A 27,331-nucleotide genomic window follows, 5' to 3' on the forward strand; every position below is an offset into this window, starting at 1 on the left:
CGTGTGTGGCACTAGAACACAGCCTGGCACCCTGCAGCGTTAGGTAAGTGTGAGCTCTCAGGACCGCCATCCTGCCTCCGAGAACGCTGGAGCCCTAAGCAGGAAGCTCCCTGGAAGTGTGAAGTCCTGGGTATATGCCAGAAATGCACAAGGAAGTCACTCTTGGCAGAGGTGACGTATTTCTCATGCTTTCCAAATCAAATATTCAAAATATTCAAATGTCCTTCCACTCTCTCTTCCCAGAGCCCTCAGAACCTATGCAAAGTATACTCTCTCCCTCCCCCCATCAGAAATAATTTTCCTTTGGCTTTTATCTTCCTGCAGTGATGCTTGCTGTAGAATGAATTGTGGCTACACCCCATCTCCTGACCAAAATGTATATGTTGAAGCCCTATCCTCCAGTAGGATGGTATTTGGAGATGGGGCCTTTGGGAGGTAATTAGAGTTAGATGAGGTCATGAGGGTGGAGCCTTCATAATGGGATTGGGGTTTTATAAAAGGAGGAAGAGAAAGAGATTGCCTGTGTTCATCATGGGAGGACGCAGCAAGAAGGCTGCTGTCTACAAGTCAGAAAGAGAGCCCTCCCCAGGAACTGAATCTGCTGACACCTCCATCTTGGACTCCCCAGCCTCCAGCACTATGGGAAATAAATGTCTGTAGTTTAAGCTACCAGTCTGTGATATTTTGTTATAGCATCATAAGCAGATTAATACGATGCTAACTGCCTAGAATCCATCCAAAAATTTTTTAAAAATTTATTATTTACAATGTGCTAATCATTTTACATATGATATTTTATTTAAACCTCACAACTCTGCGAAGGAGAGCATTATTATCATGTTCCATTTTACAGAGGAGGAGACTGAGGCTTGCAGTTTGGGTGACTTGCCCAAGGTTCTAGGGCTACTCTGTGCCAGAGTTAGATCTTGAACACCAGTGTTCACCCACCCAGCCCCAGGTCGTCCCCAAGGATGCAAGTGGAGAAACACACGGACTCTGGCATTTGTGGGGAACACCATACTGGCTTCAACAGGTGAAGAGGGATCGCTCCTGGTGGCTGGAGTGTAAGTTTTCAAGACGGAGAGGAGCCAGTTCAGTGGCAGGGGAGTGAGTTTATGTAGGAAATACCCAGAAGCAACAAAACTCCAGCAGCTCAGTGGGTTACAACAAGGCAAAACCTTTAATAACATGAGTGCTTATTACATTAGCTGCTTCGGGGCTCTGACATCTTTGATTTCTGGTCATGTTTTTCTAACACAGAAAGGTGAATGGCTCCCTCAGGGCCGCCCGGGCGGTTGGATTCCTGAGGATTTGTGTGGGTAGACAGTGGGGACAGCTATGAACGCGCCTGACCGGGATTCGGAAATCCGCCCTGGCCACCACCCGTGACTTTTAGTAAAGTCCTCTTCCAAGGAGGGAAGAATGTGAAGGTCCTTCCAGTAAAGAAGGAAGAAAGGAAAACATCTGGCACAGATACGGAGAGAGGAATGACATTAAAGATCGGCTTGAAAAGTGAGAGAGGGACAGAGGGCTGGGACTCGGAGGTGGACAGGCAAATGTGGGAGAGGGTTGAGTCCATTTGGTTTCATTCTTTGTAAAAAGTAATACCATCACGAGGACCATGCCATGCAACCTCAGAGACATCTCTGTACACTTCCCCCAAGGCTGTGCTGGGTGTGGGGCAGAGGCCAGAGGTCAGTTCAGACGGGCGTGGTGCGCCTGTTGGCCGGATTATTATGCAGCGATTCTTTGTACTCTTTGGGCGTGGAATTGTGGAACTGTAGAAACGCGTGGTCCCGGTCGGAGTTGAGGAGGGTCCCCATGGTGATCTTTGAAGGGTCCCGGGAGAGGGTGAACATCGAGATGTCGGTGGAAGGGATGGTGTGGAAGCCTTTGCTGATGGGGGACAGGTCTCGGGATCTGGGCTCTGTGGAACGAGAACTTGACCGCCGCCGGAATCTATACCTGTAGGGCGGGAGGCGGGCAAAAGTGGATTTCTTCAGGAACTCTGAGTGGGATTTGGCACGTAACTGCTGATGTTTTTCAATATAGATGTGCACGGCAACCACTCCTACAATTTCCGCGATGATGAAAGAGAAGGCTCCGAAATAAAAGGACCAGCCATAGGAGTAACTTTTTTTGGAGTCACGCTGCCCAGGGTCTCCGGCGTTGGCTGATATATAAACGATGATGCCGATGATGTTGCTTAACCCTAAGAGAAGGGGAAAAGAAAAAAAACACATCTTTTATAAACCTCAGAGGTGACTGTCACTTTGAGTCTGGAAATATTTATAGAAAACATGGAGGTAACAGGGAGAGAGGAGAATGGATTAGAGCTGGGAAATCCAACCGCTGAGCTCTTCTTGCATGATCTGTCTCTTGGGAAATGCAAAATTCTGCTGTTCTGTCCCAGGCAGTGTGCACTCAGCTAAGGAATACACCCTCCTCCTACAGCAAGTGCGGTAGAACTCAGAATGCATTTATTTCCCCTTAGAAGCAATTTGTTCCATCAACACTTAATCTTTGGCACTAAGTCATGAGGAAGACAAACAAGATACACGTCCCTGCCCTTGAATTCCTTACCATTAGCAGGAGAGACTGACATATAAATGCAATTACAGCAACATGCAGTAAGAGCTCTACCAGAGACATACCAAATGGTTCAGGAGCAAAGGGAGAGAGAAAGACTAAGCTCCGTGCAGTGAAGGTGAGTTGACATTTGAGCTGGATCCTGAAAACTGAATAGGGGTGAGCTAGGAGATGAAAGCCGTTGACAAGGGAGTGTGAGAGAAGGAACAGAGAATGACTGACTGGGGTCCCAGCTTGGACGATTAGGAGGCTGGTGGCATTTTGAGCTAAAATAAGAGGCAGCAAAGAGACCAGGCTTAGAGAAAAGGGGAGATTTGGATACACTGAGTTGGAAGTGCTTATGGAGAGTCCCAGTGGAGCTGTCCAATGCATATGGGTCTAGAGCTACAATTTGGGGAATGAATAAACCCATGGGGAAGAGACACTAGCTTACCAAGTCTTTTTATCTGCACAGGATAAGACAATGCTTTAGCTCAGCTGTTGTTTGAATGTCAGGAATAGGGGAACGCAAAGCTGTTATCTCCAATAAACAAGGCTTGCAGGCTTAGCTTCCCCAAGTGCCAGCGGAATAGCATTGGAAATAGCTGCTCAGCCCATTGGAGAAGAATCCTACCCTAGGGAGTGGTAAGAAGAAACAGTAGATTTGGAGGGCTGTGCCCGTGTCTGGCTACCTTTCTCACGTTATTGCTCCAAAGGGGAAGAAATGTCTCCTTTTGTCCCTTTGCTTCAAGGGCTTCATCCAGGGCTTGGTGCCAGCAATGACTCATGGAGGCTGGTACACCAGCTGGCATCTGCTTGCCTCCGAATTTAGGCTACCTGTACAGGGTGGTGCTAAATGGGGGTTGTCCCTCATTCAAGTTCCCAACACCAGTTGGTGAGCAACCATTTCCGGGAGCCTCCTGAGTCCTCTCTCCATTTGTGGAATGTTCCATACTCTTCCTGGGTATCCCCTCGATCTGCTCACAGTCAAGCAACCAAAGGATTAAAGCTCAGTGTAACAGGACCCACAGGACTTTGCTCCAGTGCTACCATTCTGATTGGCTGGTGCACATGCATTAGGGTTATTAATATTTTGAACACAACTTGTGATCATACTCCATCTAGAACTTGCCCCCAGAGGGAAGGGCCAGCATCTGCTTCCGCCCTGTCTCCTCTTGGCTCTACCCACACAAGCATTCAGCAGGTAGGCAGCAAGTTCTCATTACTGAGCTGTTTCTCAATATTGGGGGTTGACACATCAAGCTCTGTGTGTCAGGCTGCAAGAAACCACAGGATGAAAAACGGCTCCTCTTCCTGGAGTGTCAATTTGGCTTGAAGATTAGTAGGGAAGACACATTCTTTTATATTAAAATGAACATGGATATAATAAGAAGGAGAAAGCAGAATTCACATGAATTTTTAAGTTAAATGGGAGGCAGACTTCAGAAACATATTGGCTCAATGAAGGTGGCTTCTAGCAATGCCTCCTGATTCCCCAGGGCCATGTTCTCTCTCTCCTCTGCCAGCTGGGAAATTTTGGTGGCAAAGTTTGGGAAGCCCCAAAAGGAGGTCTTGCTGGGTGGGGCGGGGGAGGAAAGAAAGAAAGAGAAGTTTAAAGAGAGGCTCAGATGTCAGACTAGGTAAAAGGAGGCAAGAAGCCAAGTGAGTTGTCAATCATTTATAGGGCACTTACTATATGCCAGGTACTGTGCATAGCCTTTATATACATCATTGCAATTAATCATTGCAATAGGCCTGCCTTTAAAAAAATTATCCCCCTTTTCCAGATGAGGAAGCTGAGACATGGAGAGGATTAAGTAACTTTTCATGTCGAACACGGCTACGAAATGGTTGAAGTGAGATTTGAACCCAGAACTCTTAGCCATGGTGGATTTAGATTTCAGTAACAAGGCTCGGGAAAAACACGATGTGAATGGTCATTTTGTTCCACCCATTAGACTGCAAGCTCCCTGAGGGCAGGGACTAGGGTTACCTTGTTCATTCCTATGGCCATAACTCAGCCCAGAGCCTGACCCCCAGGGAGAGCACAGTGCATATTTGTTGAATGAGTGAACGATTTGAGTTGACAGTGAGAATTAAACGGTACAATGTATATAACAACAGCTGCTATGTATTTAGCACATATTTGATGCTAGGCACCTTTCTGGTTACTTGGGGCATACCAACTCATTAACCCTCTCAACAACCTCAAGAAGCGGGGCTGTTATTATCCTCATTTTTCAAATGGGGAAATTGAGGCACAGAGAGGTTGAGTGACTTGCCCAAGGCTACACAGCAGGGAAGTAGTACAGTCAAGCCTTGCATCATGTAGCCTGGCTTTAGAGCTCATGCTCTTGAGCACTGTGCACAGAACCTGGCACACAGTAGGTGCTCAATAATAGGTTCTTGATTGCTTGCCTGAAACCACAAACCTTAGAGCAGCTGAGCAAAACAGAGACTTAGAGAGGGTTGAATTCTCCGCTCATTTCATTTTAGAGGTGGAAAAACAGAGGATCTTAGGGGTGCTCAGGGAGATTAGTGGAGGGGCTGAGTCCAAGCTTCCTGTTTCCTGTCAGGGCTTTCTCCATGAACCCATGTGCTTTCTAGTTCTTACGTGTCTAATCTACCTGCCATCCCACACAACACCTCTTGTAAGAAGAAAGTTGCTGGTGACACACTCTTGCCTAACAATCCCCTTGGGGGACAAAATAATGATCTTCTCTTGTTCTTAGGAAACTCTCACATCAGCACAACATTGGTCCTGATCCTCTGGATCCAGGAGAGCCTATAAGGTCTAGATGGGGCCATCAGTGACATCATCATGCCTCAAAGCCACATAAGTCCCTGGGTTTGCCAGCTGTTAACATCTGTCCACACAGAGAGTGGTCAGAGGCCACCAGCACCTTTGGGCTGACGACATTCCCCAGGGCAAGATGGCAGCTTTCTCCCTAGTCTCTGCTGGAGTCAGTTCTAGACAGTCAGAGCTGGGTGGTCCCACTTTCTCATTTCACAGAAGGGAAAACAATGGGGCAGGAACCTAAGCAAGGTCTTGTAGGGCACCAGGATGTCGAGCTTTAGACTTGGGAACTATATTGTCGCTGCTTTTCCAATACTAGAAAATGATATTGTGCTTTTTATGTTCAGTCTGCTTCCAACAACCCACCATGAAGTTGATACTATTATTGTTCGTCATGTTATGGTCAAGGAATCCAAGTTACAAGGAGTTGGTCACACTCCCAAGGCCCCCTTGGTGGAGCCAGGATTCAGATCCGGGAGGGCAAGCCTCTCCTTCTCACCTGCATTGTTCTCGTCTCAATAAATATTCTGCCATTACCTTGCAAAGTTGGAAAGTCATCACCAAAGAGTCAAGCCCCATCTTCCCCCATTTCTGCCTTGTTCTTGCTTCTCTAAAGCATTTCATCTAGATGGCATTGATCTACCTTTGACAGGGGTGGAGTGGAAAGTGACGGTAAAGAGATGAGAGGAAAGATGAAAACCCAGAGGAAATCGAGGAAGATGAGGACGCCAGAGGAGAGGTGGAGAAGGGAGGAGAGAGAAGGCAGAGAACAGGACCCTCTTCTGAAGATTGTCTCTCGTCCGCCTTGCCACCCTGGGCCGCCCTCTGGTCGGGTCTGCTATTGATCGCAAGGGCCTCCCTGAGAGCATCTTGGGCTATTGGTCTTTCCCGTATTTTCAGAGATACTTTCAGTGATACGAGGATGTGAGCGCTTGCAAAACTGTGAACAACAGTTAACTGGCAAATGCATACCGCACACGGCCAGAGATAGTATGTAAATGTGCCCAAGTGAACGGAAGGGTGGAGCCCTTTAAAACACACTGACTGGGTCTCTCGGTTCACACCTAGCACATGTACAAACATACACACACATTCTCCTGTTAATCAGTCTCTCTCTCTCTTTCTCTCTCTCCTGACCCTGACACCCTGTTCTCTCCCTGTCTTTGCTTCATGCCACCCTTAGCTGGAGTTTCAGCATCTTTGGTTCTGATGAAATTCTTTGCATTCTTATCCTTGCACATTTTCTTGCTCTTTCCCCTGAGGGAGCCCCGAATAGCATTGCTTCTCCACACAGCCCTGGCTTTGCTTTGGTGTCTGTGACAAGATCAGGGCTGGGGGCCAGACACTCACCTGCAGAGACAAAAAAGATGCCCGCGCTGAGAATGACATTGTGTCTGCTGCGGTGGAACTCGCTGGCTGCCACGCAGAGCCCGCCGAAGAACAGCAGCGTGACGCTGAGGATGGGAAAGACACTGGAAGCCCTCACAGCCCCTGCAGAGAGAAGGAAGACGCTTCTGCCTGCACCCAGCCAGCCCCCGGATCCACCACCGTGGGCAGGGGCTGCCCGAGGGGGAGTCAGCACAGAGGTGCGTGGGCGTGAGACCCGTGTAGTCGCTCAGGGCCCTGTGTTTGGAAGGAGGCTCCGGACTTGGGGTCAGTGCTCTGCAATCACCATCCTGAGAGTCTTAATGATTGTACCCTTGAATGTGTGTGTTGTGAATCGGAGGGGACGATGGTGCATGCGCTGGAGGCTTGGAACTTTGTTGCATATGGGACTGCCCTCCCCACTCCCCACCTGCCACCCACCACCAACACCTTCCCACCTCCAGGCCTCCCTGGGACTCCCTCAGCCTCAGCCCCGTGACCACTGCCACCCTGTGCCCCTGGTGGGGGTCTAGGCGTGAACACAAGAAAATCAGGTTTGGGTACAAGCTCCGGGTCCCCGGGAAGATTTGCGCTCACCTAGAGAGTGCCCCTACCCCCAAGGGAGTGTGATATTAAACAGCAAATTAAAAACACCATGGCAGGTCACAAGAGGGATCACAGAGGAAAGGAAAAGGCCTTTTTTGCCTGCATTTTGAACCAGGAGCCTGGGATTTTCATTTGCAAATTATGTAGCCAGACCTGTACACGGGGACTTCTCTCAGACCTCACACCACTCATCCAAAAGCAAAATCTTTCCCAGCACATACCTACATTTGCAAACAGAGTCTGGCAGTACCCATTTAATACCCTTTTAGTCACGGAATGAACAAATGTATTTATTTATTCATTCAACAAATATTTCTTCAGCACCTACTAGATGCCAGGTGCTGTGCCGGGTGCTGGGTTACTAGCTGCAATGTTTACAACCTCGAGGCGCAGGCACTGCCCTTCAGAATGGACACGGGTGAGGAACTGATGGAGTCCTGGAAGCCCCTGTGTCCACGCCTTAGTTTCCGGATCATGGATAGGCCCTAATGTCCTGCGGAGGACTTGGGTGGGGATACCAGTATTTGCCCAACAAGGATAAGACTATTTCCCGGTAAGTCCTGCCCAGAATGTACCAGGTGGATAAATTCTGGGCTTACTGGTGTACCAAAGCTCCAGGGGCCCTGTCTTCATGGGGCTCAGGTTCTAGTGGAGACAACAGGCAGGACCAGCTACATAACTTGCAGGGCCTTTTGGAAACTAAAAATGTGAGGCCTCTTGTTCCAGATTTGTTAAGAATTTCAAGATGGTGACCACAGATCGTTGACCCAAGGGTGGGGCCCCTCTGAGGGTGGGGCCCTGTTTGAACCCAGACGAGAGCCCACTGTGGCTTGGACTGGGGTGGTAGACCGGAGGTGGGGAGACGTGGTTGGATTCAGTATTTTATGTTTTGGAAGTAAAGCCAAAGGAATTTGCGTGTGGACTGGCTGCGGGCTGTGTGAGTGTTTGATCTCAGGTGCTGACGAAGGGAGTAGCATAGAGGACAGGAAGGGCCATGAGTTCATTTTGGCCCTGGGGGGGTTCAAAGCTTAGTTCGCATTACTGGGCATCCAAGGCTCTACTCTCTACATGCACTGTGTGTTTCCCTGATGGTTTAGCTCCTGCCCTTTCTGTTTGCTACTGCATGTCAATGGCTCAGGCTCCAACTGCCAAGCTCTTTGCATTTTTGTTTGCTTGTTTTTTTAAGTTTTCTGAAAATTTGGTAACTGATTTAGTCCACGGGGTTTGCCTGGGAGGGGTGAGGGGGGAGACCTGGGGTGTGGGGATGGGGGCACACAGGGGTGAGTTTCTCTTAACGAGGAGAAGATGGAAGGGTTCTTGCTTCGGTTTCAAGACAGCTGCCTCAAATTACCCAACGTGGGGTCCAGGCAGTCTAGGGCCCCAGATAACTGCGCTCCTTTCACCCCTCTGCTGTGATGGGGAGGTTTTGGGAAGGGTTTCAGACTGTCTAGAAATCTTATTGGGAGAAGCCAAGCATGGGGGAGGGGATCCTGATGGCCTTGACTCCCCGGGACTTGATTAGATCAGTGTCCTTGCCGGCTTCTGAAAAATTTTCTTTGCTACCATGCAGGCTTGCAGGAGGCAGGGCTGGTCCCCAAGACTCCTTTAGCCTCCAGGTTGAGGGGCAATCCCAGGGAGGGGGCTCTGGTGTCCTGGGTATGGGTGTAGCTTATTTGTAATAGGCCCAGCTGTGGGTGCAGCCTACTTACAATTTCTAAAAATTTACATGTATGACCTGTGGGTTTCCATCTGGACCCTTGCCCTGGACCCCCACAGATATTAGCGGTGGGTCTGCCTCAACTGTTTTAAGCACCTATTTGGATCTTGTGAATTAACCTTTAAAGGGATCATTTGCATTGTGTATTGACAGGAATTGCTCAAATATTCAATGTAATGAGTATAATTGATAAAAAAGAGTATATTTAAAAAAGTTTTTCAAAGAATGATTAACCATTGAGGTGTGCCCTAAGAAATGATCTGAATGCCCAAAGCTATTGAATTGTGTTGGCTATAAAAGTATATGTGTGAAATGTGTGGCTATGAGATGTGTAAATGTGACTTTACCAAATGGTGCTGTGACCGTTCGGCAACCCACTGGTGGCCGGACTCCACTCTCTGCCCCACAAATGAAATGTGACCAGATTCTCTAACTCTGGCTGTGGTTGTCTGCCTCGGACAGGACATTGTTGGCTGCTGTTTTCTCCCAAGTCAGTTGGAGTCCATTCTGCACTTGTGTTTAGCCCACTGAACACATGGTGGCTTCAGAACCAAGAGGTTTTACTATCTTCCTTCTCTGTTTCTTCTCCCCAAACTATCTGGGGCTAAGTTAGGGTCGTAAGGATGGGGAAGGGAGCTTGTTCGAGTGAATTTCCACCGTCAGGGTCTGAGCAGGACTTTGCTGAGTCTAATGCTGTGTTATGGGAGTTTCTAGTCAACAGAACCGTGGGCTGTTAAGCCTTCTGCTATGGGTTTAAGCTGTCATCTCCCCCAAAGAGCACATGAGAAAGGAAAACAGCAGACAAATCAATATGTAGAATCTCAGTTCTACCAGGGTTGGGGGTGTAAACTAAAAATAAGGTCCTAAGTCCCCCACTGGCTGCATAGATGCTCTCTTGGCCAAGGGGACCCTGGAAAAACCTTAAAATTGAGTTCTTGACCATGAAGGGAAGGGAGGTTGGACATGTCTCTTTATACCCCCTCCCTTTTGGAGTTTAGACACAACGATTGACCAACATTAATGATAAAATAGGGATCATGAGACTGACAAAACACTCTCTGAGGGAATAAGATACCAAATTATAAGCAAGACGTAAGGCCAGGCAAGGCAGGGGTTAAATCATGCCTTCCAATGCATAAAATCTAGTTAAACAGGTCTTTTTTGCTGGCATGGTATCACATGACAGATAACAGACCACTTTATCTTAACTTGGGCATTCTTCCTATTGACTCCAAATTTTTAGACAAAGCTTAACTCTCTCAACTAATTGCCAGTTAAAGAATTTCTAAGTCCACCTATGACTTGCAAGCCCCTGTTTCAAGATATCCCAGCTTTTCGGGCCAGACCAATGTATACCTTTCATATATTGATTTATGATTTTACCTGCAATTCCTATGTCCCCCAAATGTATAAAACTAAACTAACCTGACCACCTTGGGACCACTTTCTCAGGAATTCTTGAAATTGTGTCTCCCCAAGGGATGTGGTCACTCATATTGACTCAGAATAAACCTCTTTTAAATTATTTTACAGAGTTTGTTTTTTTTCCATTAACAGGGGTCACAGCAGGAACTGGCAGCGTAAACACTGGATGGGCAGGGAGACCCCTCTGGGACATGCCCCTGGCCCTGTGTGGCTGGGTCAGGGATTGATTCCAGAATTCCCAGCAGGAAAGGCCTCTCCTTAACCTTAGCTGGATTCTGTGGCTATTGGTGAAGCTTAGGTGGACCATCTGGTGGGGGTGAGGGGAGAGGAAGGAACAGAGGATCCCATTTTCCCAGGGGGCTGGGGGAATGCCTTGCTGGAAAAGCAATTGACCTCTCAGAAGAACTCCAAAAACCAGCTTTGCAAGTTATGAAATAGAAGTCACGGTTCTGTGCCGGGCACGGTGGCTCACGCCTGTAATCCTAGCACTCTGGGAGGCCAAGGCGGGAGGATCGCTCGAGGTCAGGAATTCGAGACCAGCCTGAGCAAGAGCGAGACCCGGGCTCTACTAAAAAAAGAGAAAGTAATTAGCCAGACAACTAAAAAATATATAGAAAAAATTAGCCGGGCATGGTGGCGCATGCCTGTAGTCCCAGCTACTCGGGAGGCTGAGGCAGGAGGATCGCTTGAACCCAGGAGTTTGAGGTTGCTGTGAGCTAGGCTGATGCCACGGCACTCTAGCCCGGGCAACAGAGTGAGACTCTGTCTCAAAAAAAAAGAAAAAAAGAAGTCACAGTTCTGTTTACCCTTCAACAGGGCAAATGTGAAAATATTTTATCAAAGTAGGAAAGAAAAACAAAGAAAAACGATGGGCATTCCAGGAAAATCCATTTGTGAGGACTATAAAGCTGTTCTGTTTTGAGGAGGTCCAAGTAACCTGTGTCATCCCCCAAACTTTGGTCAGGCTATGTCTGTACATGTGGCTGTTCCTCCCCACACCAAATCCTTTTGAGCTGCTGATGTGAGGGGGTTTGGATAAATTCTAGTGGATGGATAAGGACCAAAATGATAAATAATATGTTTATGTTAAAAAGTTAGCCTGAAAACAACTGTTCCTTTCACATTGACCGCACTGCTCATACTGTTCCGTGATTAAGATCCACAGCCATCTGCAGACCAGCAGGCATGATTAAAGCTTAAAATGATTTTTTTTTTTTTTTTTTTTTTTTTTGAGACAGAGTCTCACTTTGTTGCCCAGGCTGGAGTGAGTGCCGTGGCGTCAGCCTAGCTCACAGCAACCTCAAACTCCTGGGCTCAAGCGATCCTCCTGCCTCAGCCTCCCGAGTAGCTGGGACTACAGGCATGCACCACTATGCCCGGCTAATTTTTCTATATATATATTTTTTTAGTTGTCCATATAATTTCTTTCTATTTTTAGTAGAGACGGGGTCTCGCTCTTGCTCAGGCTGGTCTCGAACTCCTGACCTTGAGCGATCCACCCGCCTCGGCCTCCCAGAGCTTAAAATGATTTTAATTTTAAAAACACGCTTCTTAAGCTATGAGCTACAAACATAATCTGAATAGGACAATTACTTGGAGTTTTAATTTAAAATGGCAGTTAGGAAAAAACACCTTAAATTTAACACTCCTGAATAGCAAATGAGTCAATGCCTTAGCATTTTCCTTTTGCGTGAACTGGATATACATTTTTGCTGAAGAAGTCACATTTAAATCCCAAACCAAGTTTCTCTCTGTGCCCGGACCAATGTCAGGCCATGTCTGCAGTTGAACTTTGCTATTGCTAATCCCATGCAACCAGCAAGAGCTAACACATATTGCCTCGTGACTACGTGTTGGGCCCGGAGCTAAGTGTAATATGCATTAGCTTATTTCATTTTCATGACCCTGTCAGATAGATGATATTATAATCTCCATTTCAGAATAGATGAAGAAATTTAAGAGCTAGAGAGGTGAAGCAACTTGCCCAGGGGCCAATCCAGCTAGTAGGGAGTCAAACCAGGGTCAAAGCCAATTCCAGGAGGCTTGCTCGAAGCCACCACGCTCTACTAGCTCCCACATGCTATCGTTGTGACAGTTCGTGTCATATCCAGGTGACTGACCTTGGAAAAATCCTATGGAGACACTGGTCCTGTCCCAGTAAGATTGAAACTGAAGGGAAGTCAAAGGAGAGGTGATGTTTGGTTTGTATTTCTTCTCCCAGGCCTTTTCCCTTGGGACCTCGCCCATTAGCACCTCACCTCACCCATTAGCACTGTGCCCATTAGCACCTCAAGTCAACCCTCTGGGGAAGGTGAAAACCTGTCTTCAAGTTCAAGAAAATTCCTTATGTTTTTCTCCTAAGCAGACTAAAAAGAACCTTTTGGTTTTGACTCACCTACTTTTTTCTTTCCTTTCTATTTCTGGTTCATTGAAAGGAAAAGAGACATCGATATCAGAACCACTTGAATGTCATTGTCTAGTGGCATCTGAAGCTCCTTTGCATTTATCCATTTCTAGGGATGGATCCCGAGAAACCTCAAACTCGGAGGGAGCTGAGTGATGGCAGGGACCCTTCCCTTGCCGCCAGGGGAGACCCAAGAAGCTGGGGAACTTACGCAGGAGATACTCAGCCGTGTCCTGTTCGTAGTCAGCATCTTCAGGGAAGTGATCGATTTTCTTGCACACACCTCGGAAAGCCCCTGCGGAAACAAATACAGCCTTGAGCCAGGGGGCGGCGACGGGGCCTCTGGGGCCCAGCCTGGGTCCTCACCCCCACGGTGCAGATCCTTTTGCTGGTTGCTGGGGGCTGTGCCTAAGGGAGGCCCAACCGCATCTTTCTTGAGGGCACCAAAAGGAGACCAGGAGAGGCAAAAAATAAACAATAAAAAGCAGAAGACTAATATTTGCTGCTGCTTAGATTTTGTGTGATGTTGGGACCCATGTAGAAGGGTGAAACACCAGGAAGCATAAGCACCGATTATGAGGACTATCTTCTTATCTTCCTCCTCTCCCCTGATCAGTGAAGGAAAAAGCAGGTGGAATTTAAGTACATCAGCTTATTAGATCTTCCCATTTTACAGGTGAGGACACTGGGCTTAAGAATTCTGCTTGAAATCCCTCAGGCACGCACTGGAGCCAGAATTCCAATCAAGATCTGAACCCAGGCTCGGCGCGGTGGCTCACACCTGTAATCCCAGCACTCTGGGAGGCGGAGGCGGGTGGATCGTTTGAGCTCAGGTGTTTGAGACCAGCCTGAGCAAGAGCGAGACGACCCCCCTCCCCCCCGTCTCTACTAAAAATAGAAAGAAATTATATGGACAACTAAAAATATATATAGAAAAAATTAGCCGGGCATGGTGGCGCATGCCTGTAGTCCCAGCTACTCGGGAGGCTGAGGCAGGAGGATCTCTTGAACCCAGGAGTTTGAGGTTGCTGTGAGCTAGGCTGACGCCACTGCTCTCTAGCCTAGGCAACGGAGTGAGACTCTGTCTCTAAATAAATAAATATCTGAACCCAGGCATTCCAGCATAGTCCGCTCTCCCCAGCAGTGCTCACATCTGACCACAGGGCCAGCCCCTTCCCCGTCTCCCTCCCCAAAGATCATACCTCACACTGTGTCTTGCCGTGTGGCTCACTCCCTCGGGAGCCACGGATTTGCCGACGGATGCATCTTGGAGCTACTGTCTGCACTGACTTCCCTTCCTCTCTTCATTAGAAACTTGACTTAACTCAGTTGTGGGTGTTTGGTAAGCCTTGTGGGTGTTGGTTAACTAGCCAATTAACCAATCTCTGGGGGCAGTTAATGGCTTGCCAGTTCCTATCAATGACAAACAATTTTCCAAACGTCTCACCACAACACAGCATGAAATGATGCCTTCTTGTCCCGGTCCCTGCCCAGGGGGGCAGCATGGAAAGGGGGCAGGGGCAGTGTGGTGTCGTGGAAAATGGACAAGGCTCAGAATCAGACAGAGCTGGGCTTATATTTCAGAGCAGTTATTGTAGGTGAAATAAAGCCATACGTGAACGTGAGATAGTTTTTGCGAAGCTCTAGGCATGTCACAGTAATGGCTGACACTTATTCAGTGCTTCCAGTGGGCTAAGCACATAGCTGAAACCTCACATTCCGTATCTTGTTTACTCTTGTTTACTGAGTTGCTGGCCAGGAGAAGGGAGGTCAGACATGCTTGTCATGCCCCTTCCCTTCTTGGAGACATCTTTTGTAACTCATTAACCGGCCGAAGGCTGTGCAAGACAAAGCTTAAACCACACCTGTAGGTCATCAATTTACTTAACAGATCACTTGAGTCTGGGTATATGCCTGGTGGCTTGTCTCTGATGAACAGACTTCCTTAACTTAAAACATTCCAAGCCTTTAGACAAAGCTTCATTTTTTTTCTTTTTGAGACAAAGTCTCGCTCTGTTGCCCGGGCTAGAGTGCCGTGGCATCAGCCTAGCTCACAGCAACCTCAAACTCCTGGGCTCAAGCAACCCTTCTGCCTCAGCCTCCTGAGTAGCTGGGACTATAGGCATGCTGGGACTATTGGCACCATGCCCGGCTAATTTTTCTATATATATATTTTTAGCTGTCCATATAATTTCTTTCTATTTTTAGTAGAGACCGGGGTCTCTCTCTTGCTCAGGCTGGTCTCGAACTCCTGACCTCGAGCAATCCTCCCACCTCGGCCTCCCAGAGTGTTAGAATTACAGGCGTGAGCCACTGCGCCCGGCCAAAGCTTCATTTTTTTTAACCAATTACAAATCAAAGAATTTTTAAACCCACCTATAACCTGTAATTCCTTGCTTTGAAATGTCCTGACTTTTCAGGCCAAACCAACATATGTCTTCCACGTATTAGGGAACCTGTGGCCTTAAGACTACACGTGGCCTTCTAGGTCCTTAAGTGCAGCCTTTCTACTGAATCCAGATTTTACAGAACAAATCCTTTTATTAAAAGGGGTGCAGTAGAGATAGATGAAACTTTTCTTGCCTCGTGTGGTACTTTAAAAAGAACAATCTTGAAATCAGAAGGCCATGAGTTCTCCACTCCTGCATGAGACCACTTGCTCAAGGCTTCTTGGGCCTGGCTCTCTGGGCCAGGGTCACACATACTCAGCTCAGAATTAACCTCTTTAAATTATTTTTACAGAGTTTGGGTTCTTTTCTGTGGACAATACAATGATGGATCACAGAGGAGATGAAGGGGTCATAGCTGGTGAGTGACAGAATCCACATTCCAAAGCCTGTGGTTTCATCCTTGCACTGAGTGGTGCCATTATCATGGTGTCTACTATCATTATGTCTATTATTATCTAATAATAATAAAAGTGCCATATATTTAATTCCTACTACAAGTAGACTCCAAGCCAGGAGCATTTCATTATAAATGTGATGAAATATGTAGAACATCTCCTTGGTTACCAGGCAAGGAACAGACTCAGGACCAAGAATGGGGTTCAGGAGAGAAGACTCAAGGAAATTCTTGGAAGAAATACAGACCCATAATTTCTTCCCTGATATTGAAAAAAGGCCTTCCTTATTCTTGTTCGGACTTTAGAGTTTCATTCACATATGCCTGTTTGTTTCTAAGCCCTCTCCCCTTTCAGTTGACTGGGCACTAAATCATGAGTAACACACATTGAGCACTTTTTATATACCAGGTGCCATCCTAAGTATTTTACATGCTTTATCCTCTTGAGCTCTCAAACCAGCCTCATAAGGTGCCTGGTATTATGATCCCTATTTTACGAATGAGGAAACTGAGGCTTAGCAAAGTCAGCCCAAGGACACAGCTAGTAAATGGTGCACTTAAGTGTAGGTCTGGCTGACTCCAAAGCCAGAGTTTCTAACCACTCTAGGAATTGTATTCTTTTAGCTGGACAAACCCCCCAGTTGGCCAAAGTCCCCACCTGGCCCCATGTTACTTGCCTGGCCCTGTAGATATTTGAGTTTGCAACCCTTGAATCAAAATGTATTTAGTAAGAGCCCAGTCTTTGGTGACACACTTGGATATGAATCCTGACTCAGCCACTTCCTAGCCGTGGTACCTACAGTGAATTACCTCCAAACCTCAGTTTCTTCTTCTACAGTGTGAAGATAATAATAGTAACTTCATGGAGTTGCCATAAGAATTAATTGAGGCAGTAATCATAGTTAGAGCACCAGTTGCTGTTCTCAGCACTTTACACATAAATCTTTTAATCAGGCAATGATGTAAAACGTTCAGTACAGACCTTGGCACATAGTAAGAACTCAATAAATTATAGCTATTATTACCATTGGTTTGGGTAGGTATTTTAGACCATAAGAGACACATTGGCACCATGGTGAGATTTTAAAAGGCAATATATAAGGAAATAGAATCAAGAATTTCCCTAAGAAAGACTCCATACTGAAAATGAAGCTGCTGGCATCCCAAAGCCTACACTCATCACAAAGTGAACTTGGCCATTCATATAAGTAGCATATTGCTTGCTCCCCAGAAATAACCACTACTTAGCATTTTTGCATATTTCCTTCCAGGCTTTTTTCCCCTGTGCTTTCACACACAAATGGTTTTACAAAATTGAGATCATGCTGTTCTTCCTTCTTGCTCTCATTTTCTTAGGAGTATTTCCCCATAACAGTAAATCTAAGAAAAATAGAATGGGGTTGGACTCGCCACCACCTGCAGGGGATGGAACCAAGAGAGATGTTGGAAACGTTCAAACTGCAAGGATGAAGTCAGGATGTAGAGACAAACACTGTCTTAGCACAGCTTTAAGCTAAGACATTGGAGCAGAGAGAAGTAGAAATCAGGAATGACACAAACCGGGAAGAGGATTGAGGGTGGTTGGTCTGGGGGACAGATCCAGTGGTTATAGGTGAGAGGTGATGGGGACCCAGCATAGGGCAGACGTAAGAACTGGGCTGTGAGATTGCCCAGGACCCCAGGAAGAGGTTTGAAATGGACGGTAGAGCCAAGAGAAATTTCCTGAAGTGTGGAAGTATTAACATAGTTGCAGAGACTGGCTTTGTGGTGACCACAGCCTCATCCTCAGCAGAGATGATTGTGCCAATAATGTTCTGGTTCAGACAATCTCTGGTTCAGACAATGGAAGAATACGAGAAAGGGTGCCGCCCTTAAACCAACATTCCCTTTTCCACCTTTTATTTTTAGTTGACATGTAATAATTGTACATATTTATGGGATGCAGAGTGATATTTTGATACATGCATACAATGTGTAATGAGCAAATCAGGGTAATAGCATATCCATCACCTAGAACGTTTATCATTTCTTTGTATTGTAAACATTCCAAATCCTTTCTTCTAGCTTTTTGGAAAATATGCACTAAATTATTGTTCACTATATTCACCCTATAGTCCTACAGAATGCTGGAACTTATTCTTCCCATCTAGCTATAACTTCTGATAATCCTTCTTAAAGGTCAAACCTTAGAAATATTTTTATTAAAATCAAGAATGAGACAAGAATGTCCACCATTGAATCTATTATTTACCAGGGTTCTGCAAGGTCTAGCTAGCATGAGAAGGAATAAAACAGAATTAAGAGTTATAAGCAACAGAAAACAATAGGATAAAACTACCATTTTTTTCCCAGGTGATAGAATTAGTCTACTTGGGGCTAATTCTTGGGGAAAGCAATTTGCTAAAAAACCAAAAAAAACATTAGAATGAATGAAAAAAACTCAGTGCGGTGGTTTCTTATATGATATTAAACCATACAACAAAGCAGTGATAATTAAGTCATTGTGGGTACCAGCATTTAAAAGTAACATTTATTAGGGTATTTTTTCAATGCAGAGAAACATTACAAAGAAAAAAAGAAGCAGTCCATTATCCCTTATTCCGATAATCCCTTTTAAATTAAAAGAATATATGTACACAGTTGGAAAATCCAAACAAGATGGAAACGATTAAAAGTAAAAGCGCTTCCCCCAACACCCAAAAGTCTCTCACCTGATAACTCAGTAGAATATTTTTTTTTTACCTGAATGTTGAGTGAAATGATGTCTAAGCTGAGACCTGAAGGTTAATTAGAAGTTAATCAGCGGAAAGGAGGCGTGTTTCTGGAAGCAGAGGGAATAGCATGTGTGATGAGAGGAGAGAATGCACAGGAGAAAAACGCATTTGAGAACTCAGAGTGGCTGGGGCGAGGAGAGGATTAATGGTGCTTGGGCTGGAGGGCAGATCCAGAGGGGCAAGTGAGAGGTTGCGGGGGTGGGGTGGGGTACAGGGAATCCAGGATGGGGTGGAGAACTGTGCAGATTGGTTTTAGGGCCTAGGAAATTCACCAGTGCCCGAGACAGAGAAGGTCCTCGTCCTCAGAACTTCCATTCTCATTGAGAAGAGACTACAGACTGGTAAATAAATGAACACAATGACTGTGCTTTGAAGGATAGAAAACAGGGTGATGCGATGGTGACTCTGCATTGGGTGGGGACCTTGGCTTAGGTGGTCGGGAGTGAGGGGGACATTTAAGCTCAGATCTGACAAAAGAGAAGGAACCAGTTATAAGAGGAATCAGGAAAGGGCTTTCCAGGCAGCGGGAACTGCAAGTGCCAGGGCTCTGAGCTGGGATGAGTTTGGTGGGTTTGAGGAACAGAAGAGAGGCCCACGGGGAGAGAGGGGGCCAATTCTGGTGGTTTCACTGGGTCCACTGACTTCCCTTCCAGCTGTCCCTTCAGCCCTGGGACCTCTGGAACATCAAGGAGGTTGAGTTGCACATGGACCAAGGTCAGCCCCAGCTCTTCCTCAGGGTTGAGAGTGACCTCAGGGCAGCCAGGTTTGGGGCGACCTAAAGGCCTTCCCTGGCCCTGGGTGGCTTCCAAACATGCAGGGGTGGGGAGGGAGCCTGGAAAATGGGATGTTTGTGCTTGTCACTCTTAAGCCCTTTATCCTCTATCTCCAGGTAAAGTGGCGTCTCCGAGTGACCTGAGCTGAACATGGGGCTCAGAGTCCCCGTGGCGAACGTTTCCTTTCGGATCCCAGCCTGAGCCTGGGACGTGGTCACCAGCAATCATGAAGAGGTACATGGCTGCTTGCTGTGAATTTTTACACACAAGTCAGATGGTTGTGGTCTGGGGGACACGTGGGCTGCCTCTTCTTCAGCAGGTACCTGTGTGACTTCTAGAAGGGTAGTGTGGTGTACTGGTGGGAACACAGGCTTTGGAGCCCTCAGGCTTGAATTTGAATCCCTGCCCCACTACTGACTTGTGGGTTGGATGACCTTGTGCAATGGATTGAATGCGTCCCCCCAAATTCATATGTTGAAACCCCCAGTATGATAACATTAGGAGTAGGGCCTTTGGGAGGTGATTAGTCATGAAGCTAAGAGATTAGTGCCCTTATAAAGGGGACTCCAGAGAGCTCTGTCATCCTCTTTCTACCATGTGAAGATAGCAATGAGAAGAAGGTAATCGGCAATATGGAAAAGGGCCTCCCCAGAACCCCACCATGCCGGCACCCCGACCTCAGACTTCCAGCCTCCAGACCGTCAGAAATAAACTTGTGTTGTCTATAAGCCACTCAGTCTATGGTACTGTATTATAGCAGAGTCCTGACTGGACTAACTAACCTTGGGCAAGTTATTTATTTGCCCAAACCTTGATCTCCTCATTTTTAAAATGTTAATAATCTCCAGATTGTTGGGAGTTTCAAAAGAAATCATTATATAATCCACTGTTCGTTTAGATGTAGTCTGCCAGGCATCGGGTTAAGGGCTGTTCAGGTATTCCTCACAGCACCGCGAAGTAGGCGCTGCTATCGGTTATAGGGTGGGTTGAGGAGCATGGGTTTTTGGAGCTAGAATGCCTGGGTTTGGATGCCAGCTCTGCAAGTTGGTTAACTTATGTGTGCCTCAGTTTCCTCCTCTGTAAGCTGAGATAATAATGGCATCTACCCCTTAGGGTTTTTATGAGGAGTAGAAGAGACAATGTTTGGCAAGTACTTTAGAGCAATGTTAGCACACGGTATTACTTAAGTGTATGTTAATCCAATAAATAAATTTATAGATGGGGAAACTGAAACATAAAACCAAGGTCTGTCTAACCCTAAACCCTGAGCTCTTAGCAAAATCTTCTTAGTAGTAGTACTAATGTAGTGTGGGGCACCAAGAAGAGGGCTCATGAGGGACAGCTATTAATGTCATTGTTATCTCTCTTTTGGGGATAGGGGTTAGAGGAAACCAGTGTGAAGCTGGAGAGTGTGGTCTCCCTTCTCCCGCCCTGACAGACACATGTACACCTGTGCAGACCTGTGTATGTTGGTACATGCACATGTGTATACCCACGTAGGGCTAACCCAGGCAGGGAGCCCGAGGGGCCATCATCATTCACTGTTAACAGACCTAGACCACCTGCTATGCCAAATTTGGCCAAAGGCTAGACGGAGCTTTTTGGGGTTGTTCAAAGACAGCTGTGCGTTTAGTGTTTTTGGCTTCAAGTCAAGAAATACTGAATCCAGAGCAGAGAAGCCTGGGAAGTGAGACTGTCACACACAGCCCAACTCTTCCAAGTTTGCAGTCCCGAAGGGAGATCCTGAATGGAGAAGGGGCAGACTCCCCAGGATGTCCCTCCTCCAGTGGAAGAAGAGAACATCAGCAGATCCTCTTCATGGTCTTCCAGAAGGAATTCTTCACATCTGTCTCCTCTGAACTGTGAGCAGCTCACATTGGTGGTCTGGGGGCAGACTTTGGTGGCTGTGGGTCCACCAATCTAGCAAAAGGACATTACTTTGGAGCAGGCTCTGGACAGTCACCAGGTGCTCAGAGTGAGAGCTGACACTCCTAACCAGCCCACCTGCAGTACCCAGAACAACTGGTCCAGCCCAGAAATAGGGCCAACCCAGTGCCCAGAGCTTGGCCTCCATCTCAGCCATGAGCCCAGCCAGTGCAACCACATTCCAGGCCCCAAAGCCCCACTCAGAGCTCAGAGGGAAGCCCTCTGGGTCCAGCAATGTAGGTTTTCTGGTAGATCCCCACTCTGGTGAATTTGCCTTGAGAGGTCGGGGGAAAAAGAGTCCATATCATGTTTGTTTATGCTCCCTGGGTACTTGGGTTAAGAAAGCAAGAGCAACACCCTGACTGTAAGAATGTTTGGGTTCCTGGTGTTACAGCAGATCTTTCTTCTCTGAGGATAAGAACACCTTATGGCTGGGCGCAGTGGCTCTCGCCTGTAATCCTAGCACTTTGGGAGGCTGAGGAAGGAGGATCGCTTGGGCCCAGGAGTTGGAGACCAGCCTGAGCAACATAGGGAGACCCTGTCTCTATAAAAAATTTTAAAAATTAGCTGGGCATGATGGTGTACACACAGGGTCAGTTGTGTCCAGGAGCTGGAGGTTGCAGCGGGCTATGATGATACCACTGTACTCTAGCCTGGGCAATAGAGTGAGACCCTGTCTTAAAAAAATAAATAAATAAAAACAATAAGAAAAGGATGCCTAAAACCAGCGATTCTCAATGTTGGCTCACGTTAGAATTATCTTGGGAAGGGAGGGAGGTTTGAAAATTGCTGGGGCTTGGGCTCTACCAGAGAGTCTTACTTAATCAGTCTGGGCATCTGGATTTTCCAAAGCTTCCAGGTGATTCCAACTATTCAGCTAAGGTGGAGAGCCACAGCCTTCAAGCGAGTTCACTTAAAAATGGGATTCCTATTTCATATGAAGTCCAAAGTTATGCTTTCAACTTTATCTTGAAAATGAAATTATAATTTACAGAAACATTTATTTTCTTTTCTAACTATGCATTAGGGGGAACAAAAAGGTACCCGTGTTGATTTTTTTGGGTGGGGGGTGGAGACGCACCATTTTTCTGAGAAGATCTCATGATGGTCCAATATGAAATCCTTTGCTTCCCTGACAGGATTGTGAAGTTTGACTTTCACAGTGGTAGCGTAAAGTGGGTCATTTTTGCAACAGAAAAAAATTTGAGCATGTCATCCGTTTTCCCAAGGGCTTCTGTTAATCCTTTGATATTCAAATCATTGGACGTGTCTATCGCATCATCATTCTTGTCAATTTTCTCTTCTTCCTTTGTTAGCTCGAGCCCCTGCGGCAGGCTCTCATTTGCCCGGGGTTGGCACATCACGTTTTGCTTCCTATTTGCATTGTATTGTCACATGTTGACAAGAGCTGGCAGAGAGAGGCTGCCAGACAAAAACCGTGAATCGCAGAGTGTTCAACAGGGCAGGGGTGTGGAGCAGGTGGGGTGGGGAGGATGTTTGTGCAGAGACCGATTTTATAAGCAATTTTATTAACGCACACATTCATGTTAAGCCAGAGTTCACTTGCCTGCCCCTGCGGCCTTGCACATGCCGCAATTGGGATAATGAATTCATGGCAATAAGGACCCTGAACCAAACTTGATTTCTCTGAGCAAGATGAAGCACTAGGGGTATGGCGATTCTGAGTTACTCCTTCTAATAGGAGACTCATAAGATGAACTACTGAGAAATGAATATTTTCTTCTGATGTAACAGAACCGCTGTTGGTGCAAATCCTGATTCATTCTTTTGTTCAACAGATGTCTACTGGGGTGCCTACCTTGAGTTAAGCACTGTCCTGAGTACTTGGAATTTATCAGTGAGCAAAACAGACTAGGTTCCAGATCTCAAGGCTGTTGTATTCTAGTGGGGAAAGACCTAGAGTAAGCAAAGAAATAAATGCAACAGAGGCATCAGTAAAAAGGAAAAGATGATTTCAGATAGTGGTAAGTACCTCTCCTTCTCCACCCACAATTAATAGGCCTGCGTTCTTTCTTGTTTTGTTTATTTGTTTCTTTTCTTTCTTTCTTTCTTTTTTTTTTTTTTGGAGACAAAGTCTCGCTGTCACCCCGGGTAGAGTGCCGTGTCATGATCATAGCTCATTGCAACCTCCAACTGCTGGGCTCGAGTGCTCCCCCTGGAACTACAGGTGCCTGCGCCACCACATCTGCTAATTTTTCTACTTTTTGTAAAGATGGGGTCTCGATATATTGCTCAGGCTAGTCTCAAACTCCTGGCCTCAAGAGATCCTCCCGCCTCAGCCTCCTAAAGTGCTGGGATTGCAGGTGTGAGCCTCTGCACCCAGCCTAGGCCTGCTTTATTTCTGAAGAGCCTGGTGTTGAGAGCTTTGCTTGATAGACTCATTGGGTGGGTTTGGGAGATTTGTGGTGAAATGTTTTCCTTGGTCCTTAATTATTTGGCTAATTGAGGGTCCAGAGCCCAGATTCTGGTCAGTCCCAGGGCACAGAGCCAAGACCCCAGCGCACCCTAGTGTAGCTGTCAGGGCGTGTTCCGGTTCGCCAACACGGTACCTGCAACTTCACAGGCACTGCTGCAGGATTAGCTAACTAGGCAGAATAGTCACGGATTTGGGGTACCAGCAAAGCAGGGGTACAGAGAGAGACAGAGAGAGAATGAGAACTGGAAACTATTTGCTATTTGACATTTACCAAAAAGCATTAAAATGCCATGGGAAAAAATCAGAAGTGTGTTGATCTTCCTTATTGAATAGCTTAGTTTTATTATTTGAATGTTGGATATCTATGCGAGTTGGGTGGTCCCTGTGATTATTTGATTGCTTGGAGGCTCTCAACAGCTTCCGAACTCTGCCTTAGTAGACATTAAAATGAGTTGAGAACTTGTTCTGCTTCCAGACCACGGAGGCTGCTGTGGCAGCGGCGGGGTCTCTGGGGAGAACGATTGGAAGAGAGCAAGGGTCCTAGCTGTGGCCCTCTCATCTCAGCTGCTTTCATGTGGTGACATCTCTCCTCCTGAAGTGCCTGAAAAAGTAGGATCTGCCTGTGGGAGAATCACCCAGGCAGTAAAACAAGCAGACAAACAAAAGCCTGCATTCCTGGGCCCCTGCACAATGTGCTTGATTGGAGGTTCTGGAACTTGTGTTTTGCAACAGGCTCCTGCAGGATTCTGACACCCATCAGGGCCTGAGAGTGCAGCCCTGACAGCAGGAAGGTGCTTCAGCCTCTGCAGCCAGATGGACGCAGCGTAGCATCATCACGTCCACGAAGGACCTGGCTTCCGTGAGTGCGTGAGACCTTGGCTGGAGGACAGGAAAGGTGGGTTTGGGGGTGAGGAAGGTTTGTGGGGGGTATTATTCCCTCTTACAGGGTTTGGGGTTGAGGCCTTTTAAGACTTGTTTGAGGTCTTCCAACTCAGCATCACAAGGAGGCTGAGTCCCAGGTTCCCAACCGTAGGTGTAAGTGTAGAGCCGGCCGTGCCTTGAACTTGGGCTCCACTTTCACGGATTCCGAACGACTTTGCTGTGATTCCCCAATGTGGTATGCGCAGTCACTGAGACGCACCCACAGACTCGAGGGCCACTCATCGTGCAGCTGCTAACCCATACCTTGTCCCCAGATCCTACCATTTGCCTTCCCATCCTGTAAGCAGCATAGACATGGCAACAATGACAATATAATGTGTGGAGGTTTGGAGTTCAAAAGCTTATTTTTAAACCCAATTTGGCACTTGGTACTTTCTTCATTTAAAAAAATAATGCAGAAGAGTTTAAAAAAAAAAGTGGCATCCAACTCCTGAGAGACCTGGACTTAGATTTCTGCACCCCCGCAAACTCCGTAAACATGTGCAGAATCAAACCCACAAAACCGGAGCCTATGTTTAACTGTCTGTATAAAGAGCCACACTTTTTGACATTTTGTTAAATGTTAGCATTCTGACTATGCTAAACTGAGAAAGGGAAGAACAGCTCCTGGATCTGCTGCCAGCTACCCTGGACTGTTCATTTCAACCTCCACTGGTCAGCTCTGCCCAGCACTAACAGAGTTGCTCCCAAGCAAATCCATCCCGCGCCCTGACATTTATCCGGGGCGTCTTTTACTCTCTTCTATTCATTAAGCGAGGGTGGTTGCCACGGCAACCATTAAGTGCACCTGACATCCAGGAATAGTTCTGGCGTTTTTTGAGCAAACACCACACTGGGATTTAGTTCTGCAAGGTAAAGAGCCTGGCCGCCTCCCTGCAACCTGCGTGGACGTCCTGGTGGTTCCCCCAGAATCTGAGCTCCCCCCAGGCCTCCTGGCTGGACGTCCCTCCTCCACATCCCCGTTCTCCCTGCCCACACAGCTCCCAGCATCTTTGCGAGTTGCCCTAGGATGGGGGGTGTGGCAGGGGCTGTCTCTGAGTGGGGTGTGTTCAGGGCGGGTGCGTGTGTGATGAGTGAGGGGGGGTAAGATTCGGCGGGGGAGGGGGACCTGGGTTGTCAGAGGTGGGTGCCAATGTATTTTGGAAGAGCAGAGAATGTCCATGGGCATGTGGCGCCCGTGTGTGGATGCGACCCTGTGTGAGTGCACTGGGGACACGTCTTCTAGCGGTTCTCTTTCTGGACCCCTCTCTCTCTGCTGGCCCTTCAAGGAACACTCAGGTCCCCGCCTCACTTGAACACCTCCAGTGGGTTCCTTTAGGGAGTTTCTGATTATCTGTGAGTGTGCTAATTGTCCTGTTTATATTTATTGCCTCATTTCTTCTCCGACTTCTTTGCTAGAATGTAAGTAAGCACCACTGAATCTCAAACATCATGCACCCAGCCTGGTACATAGTAGGTGCTTCATAAATATTTGCTGAATGTCTGTCTATTGTGTGTATTTGTCTGAGGGACTCTTAGGCAAGGTGGCTTCCGGTTGAATAATGACAAGAATCCTTTACCTGGGCTATATGAGGTGTGATCCGGCCAGGCCCATCTCTAGATGCTGCTCACCAACTCCCCCTGCACAGGCTTCGTTTTATCTTCCCTGCCCCAGGGCCTTTGCATGTGCACTCTGCCTGGAACATCTCTCCGCATTCATCCTCCATTTGATCAATTCCTACTTGTGCTTCAGATCTTACCATAAATATGTCCCCAGGCTGATGCCATCTAATTATTTGCCCCCACAAACATCCTGAGCTTCTCTTTCTGGGACATATTATAAATAATTCATTACAAGTTTAATTCCACTCTACTGTAAATTCCAAGAGAGCATCTCTGCCTTGTTCACTACTGCCCTTCCAGTGCCTAACACACAGTAGGTTGTTAAATAAACAAGTGGAAAAATGAATGGTTAGAACTATTGAGAAAGAAAAATATTCTTTACCATTGGGTTGCTAAGTTAGTGGGCTGGGGTTGCAGCTGCCAAGGGCCACCTCTTGGAAAGGGCAAGCCTGAGGGTGAAATCAAGACAGAGAACATAGAGCTGAGAGTGCTGCCGGGCGCGGTGGCTCACGCCTGTAATCCTAGCACTCTGGGAGGCCGAGGCGGGTGGATCGTTTGAGCTCAGGAGTTCGAGACCAGCCTGAGCAAGAGCGAGACCCCATCTCTACTAAAAATAGAAAGAAATTATATGGACAACTAAAAATATATACAGAAGAAATTAGCCAGGCATGGTGGCGCATGCCTGTAGTCCAGCTACTCGGGAGGCTGAGGCAGGAGGATTGCTTGAGCCCAGGAGTTTGAGGTTGCTGTGAGCGAGGCTGATGCCAGGGCACTCACTCTAGCCCGGGCAACAGAGTGAGACTCTGTCTCAAAAAAAAAAAAAAAAAAAAAAAAGAGAGAGAGAGCTGAGAGGTGCTGATGGTCTGAATCTTGATAATTTCATTTGAGCCCCTGGATCCAGCCCTGCCTGAATGAGGTGAACCATAGGTATTTCAGTTCCATAAGCCAATAGCTTATGTGGCTGCTTATGCTTATTTGAAATGGGTCTCTGTCATTTGCAACTGAGAGTTCTTACAAATATGGGATCAGCTTCTTGGAACAGCAGCGCCATGTATTAAGCTCTAACCAGGTGACAGTCTCCTGGTCCCAGCTTTGCCCCAAGCCTGCTCTGCAAACCGGGGCAACTCACATAACCATGCCTGGTCTTGATT

At 47.0% G+C, this 27,331-nt stretch overlaps 1 protein-coding gene across 1 annotated transcript in view; it reads right to left on the reverse strand.

Moving 5' to 3' along the window:
* Nucleotides 1-1,159: 1,159 nt before the first annotated feature.
* CACNG3 (calcium voltage-gated channel auxiliary subunit gamma 3) overlaps nt 1,160-27,331 on the reverse strand; it is an 80,633-nt gene continuing 54,461 nt past the window's right edge. The window contains exons 2-4 of the mRNA XM_069485992.1: nt 13,094-13,177; nt 6,716-6,856; nt 1,160-2,212 (exon numbers count right to left, since the gene is read on the reverse strand). Coding sequence (XP_069342093.1) covers nt 1,701-2,212; nt 6,716-6,856; nt 13,094-13,177 — 737 coding nt within the window. The 3' untranslated portion in view covers nt 1,160-1,700. The remainder of the gene's footprint in view (nt 2,213-6,715; nt 6,857-13,093; nt 13,178-27,331) is intronic.

Source organism: Eulemur rufifrons, chromosome 14 (genome assembly GCF_041146395.1).
Source record: "Eulemur rufifrons isolate Redbay chromosome 14, OSU_ERuf_1, whole genome shotgun sequence".
Taxonomy (NCBI): domain Eukaryota; kingdom Metazoa; phylum Chordata; class Mammalia; order Primates; family Lemuridae; genus Eulemur; species Eulemur rufifrons.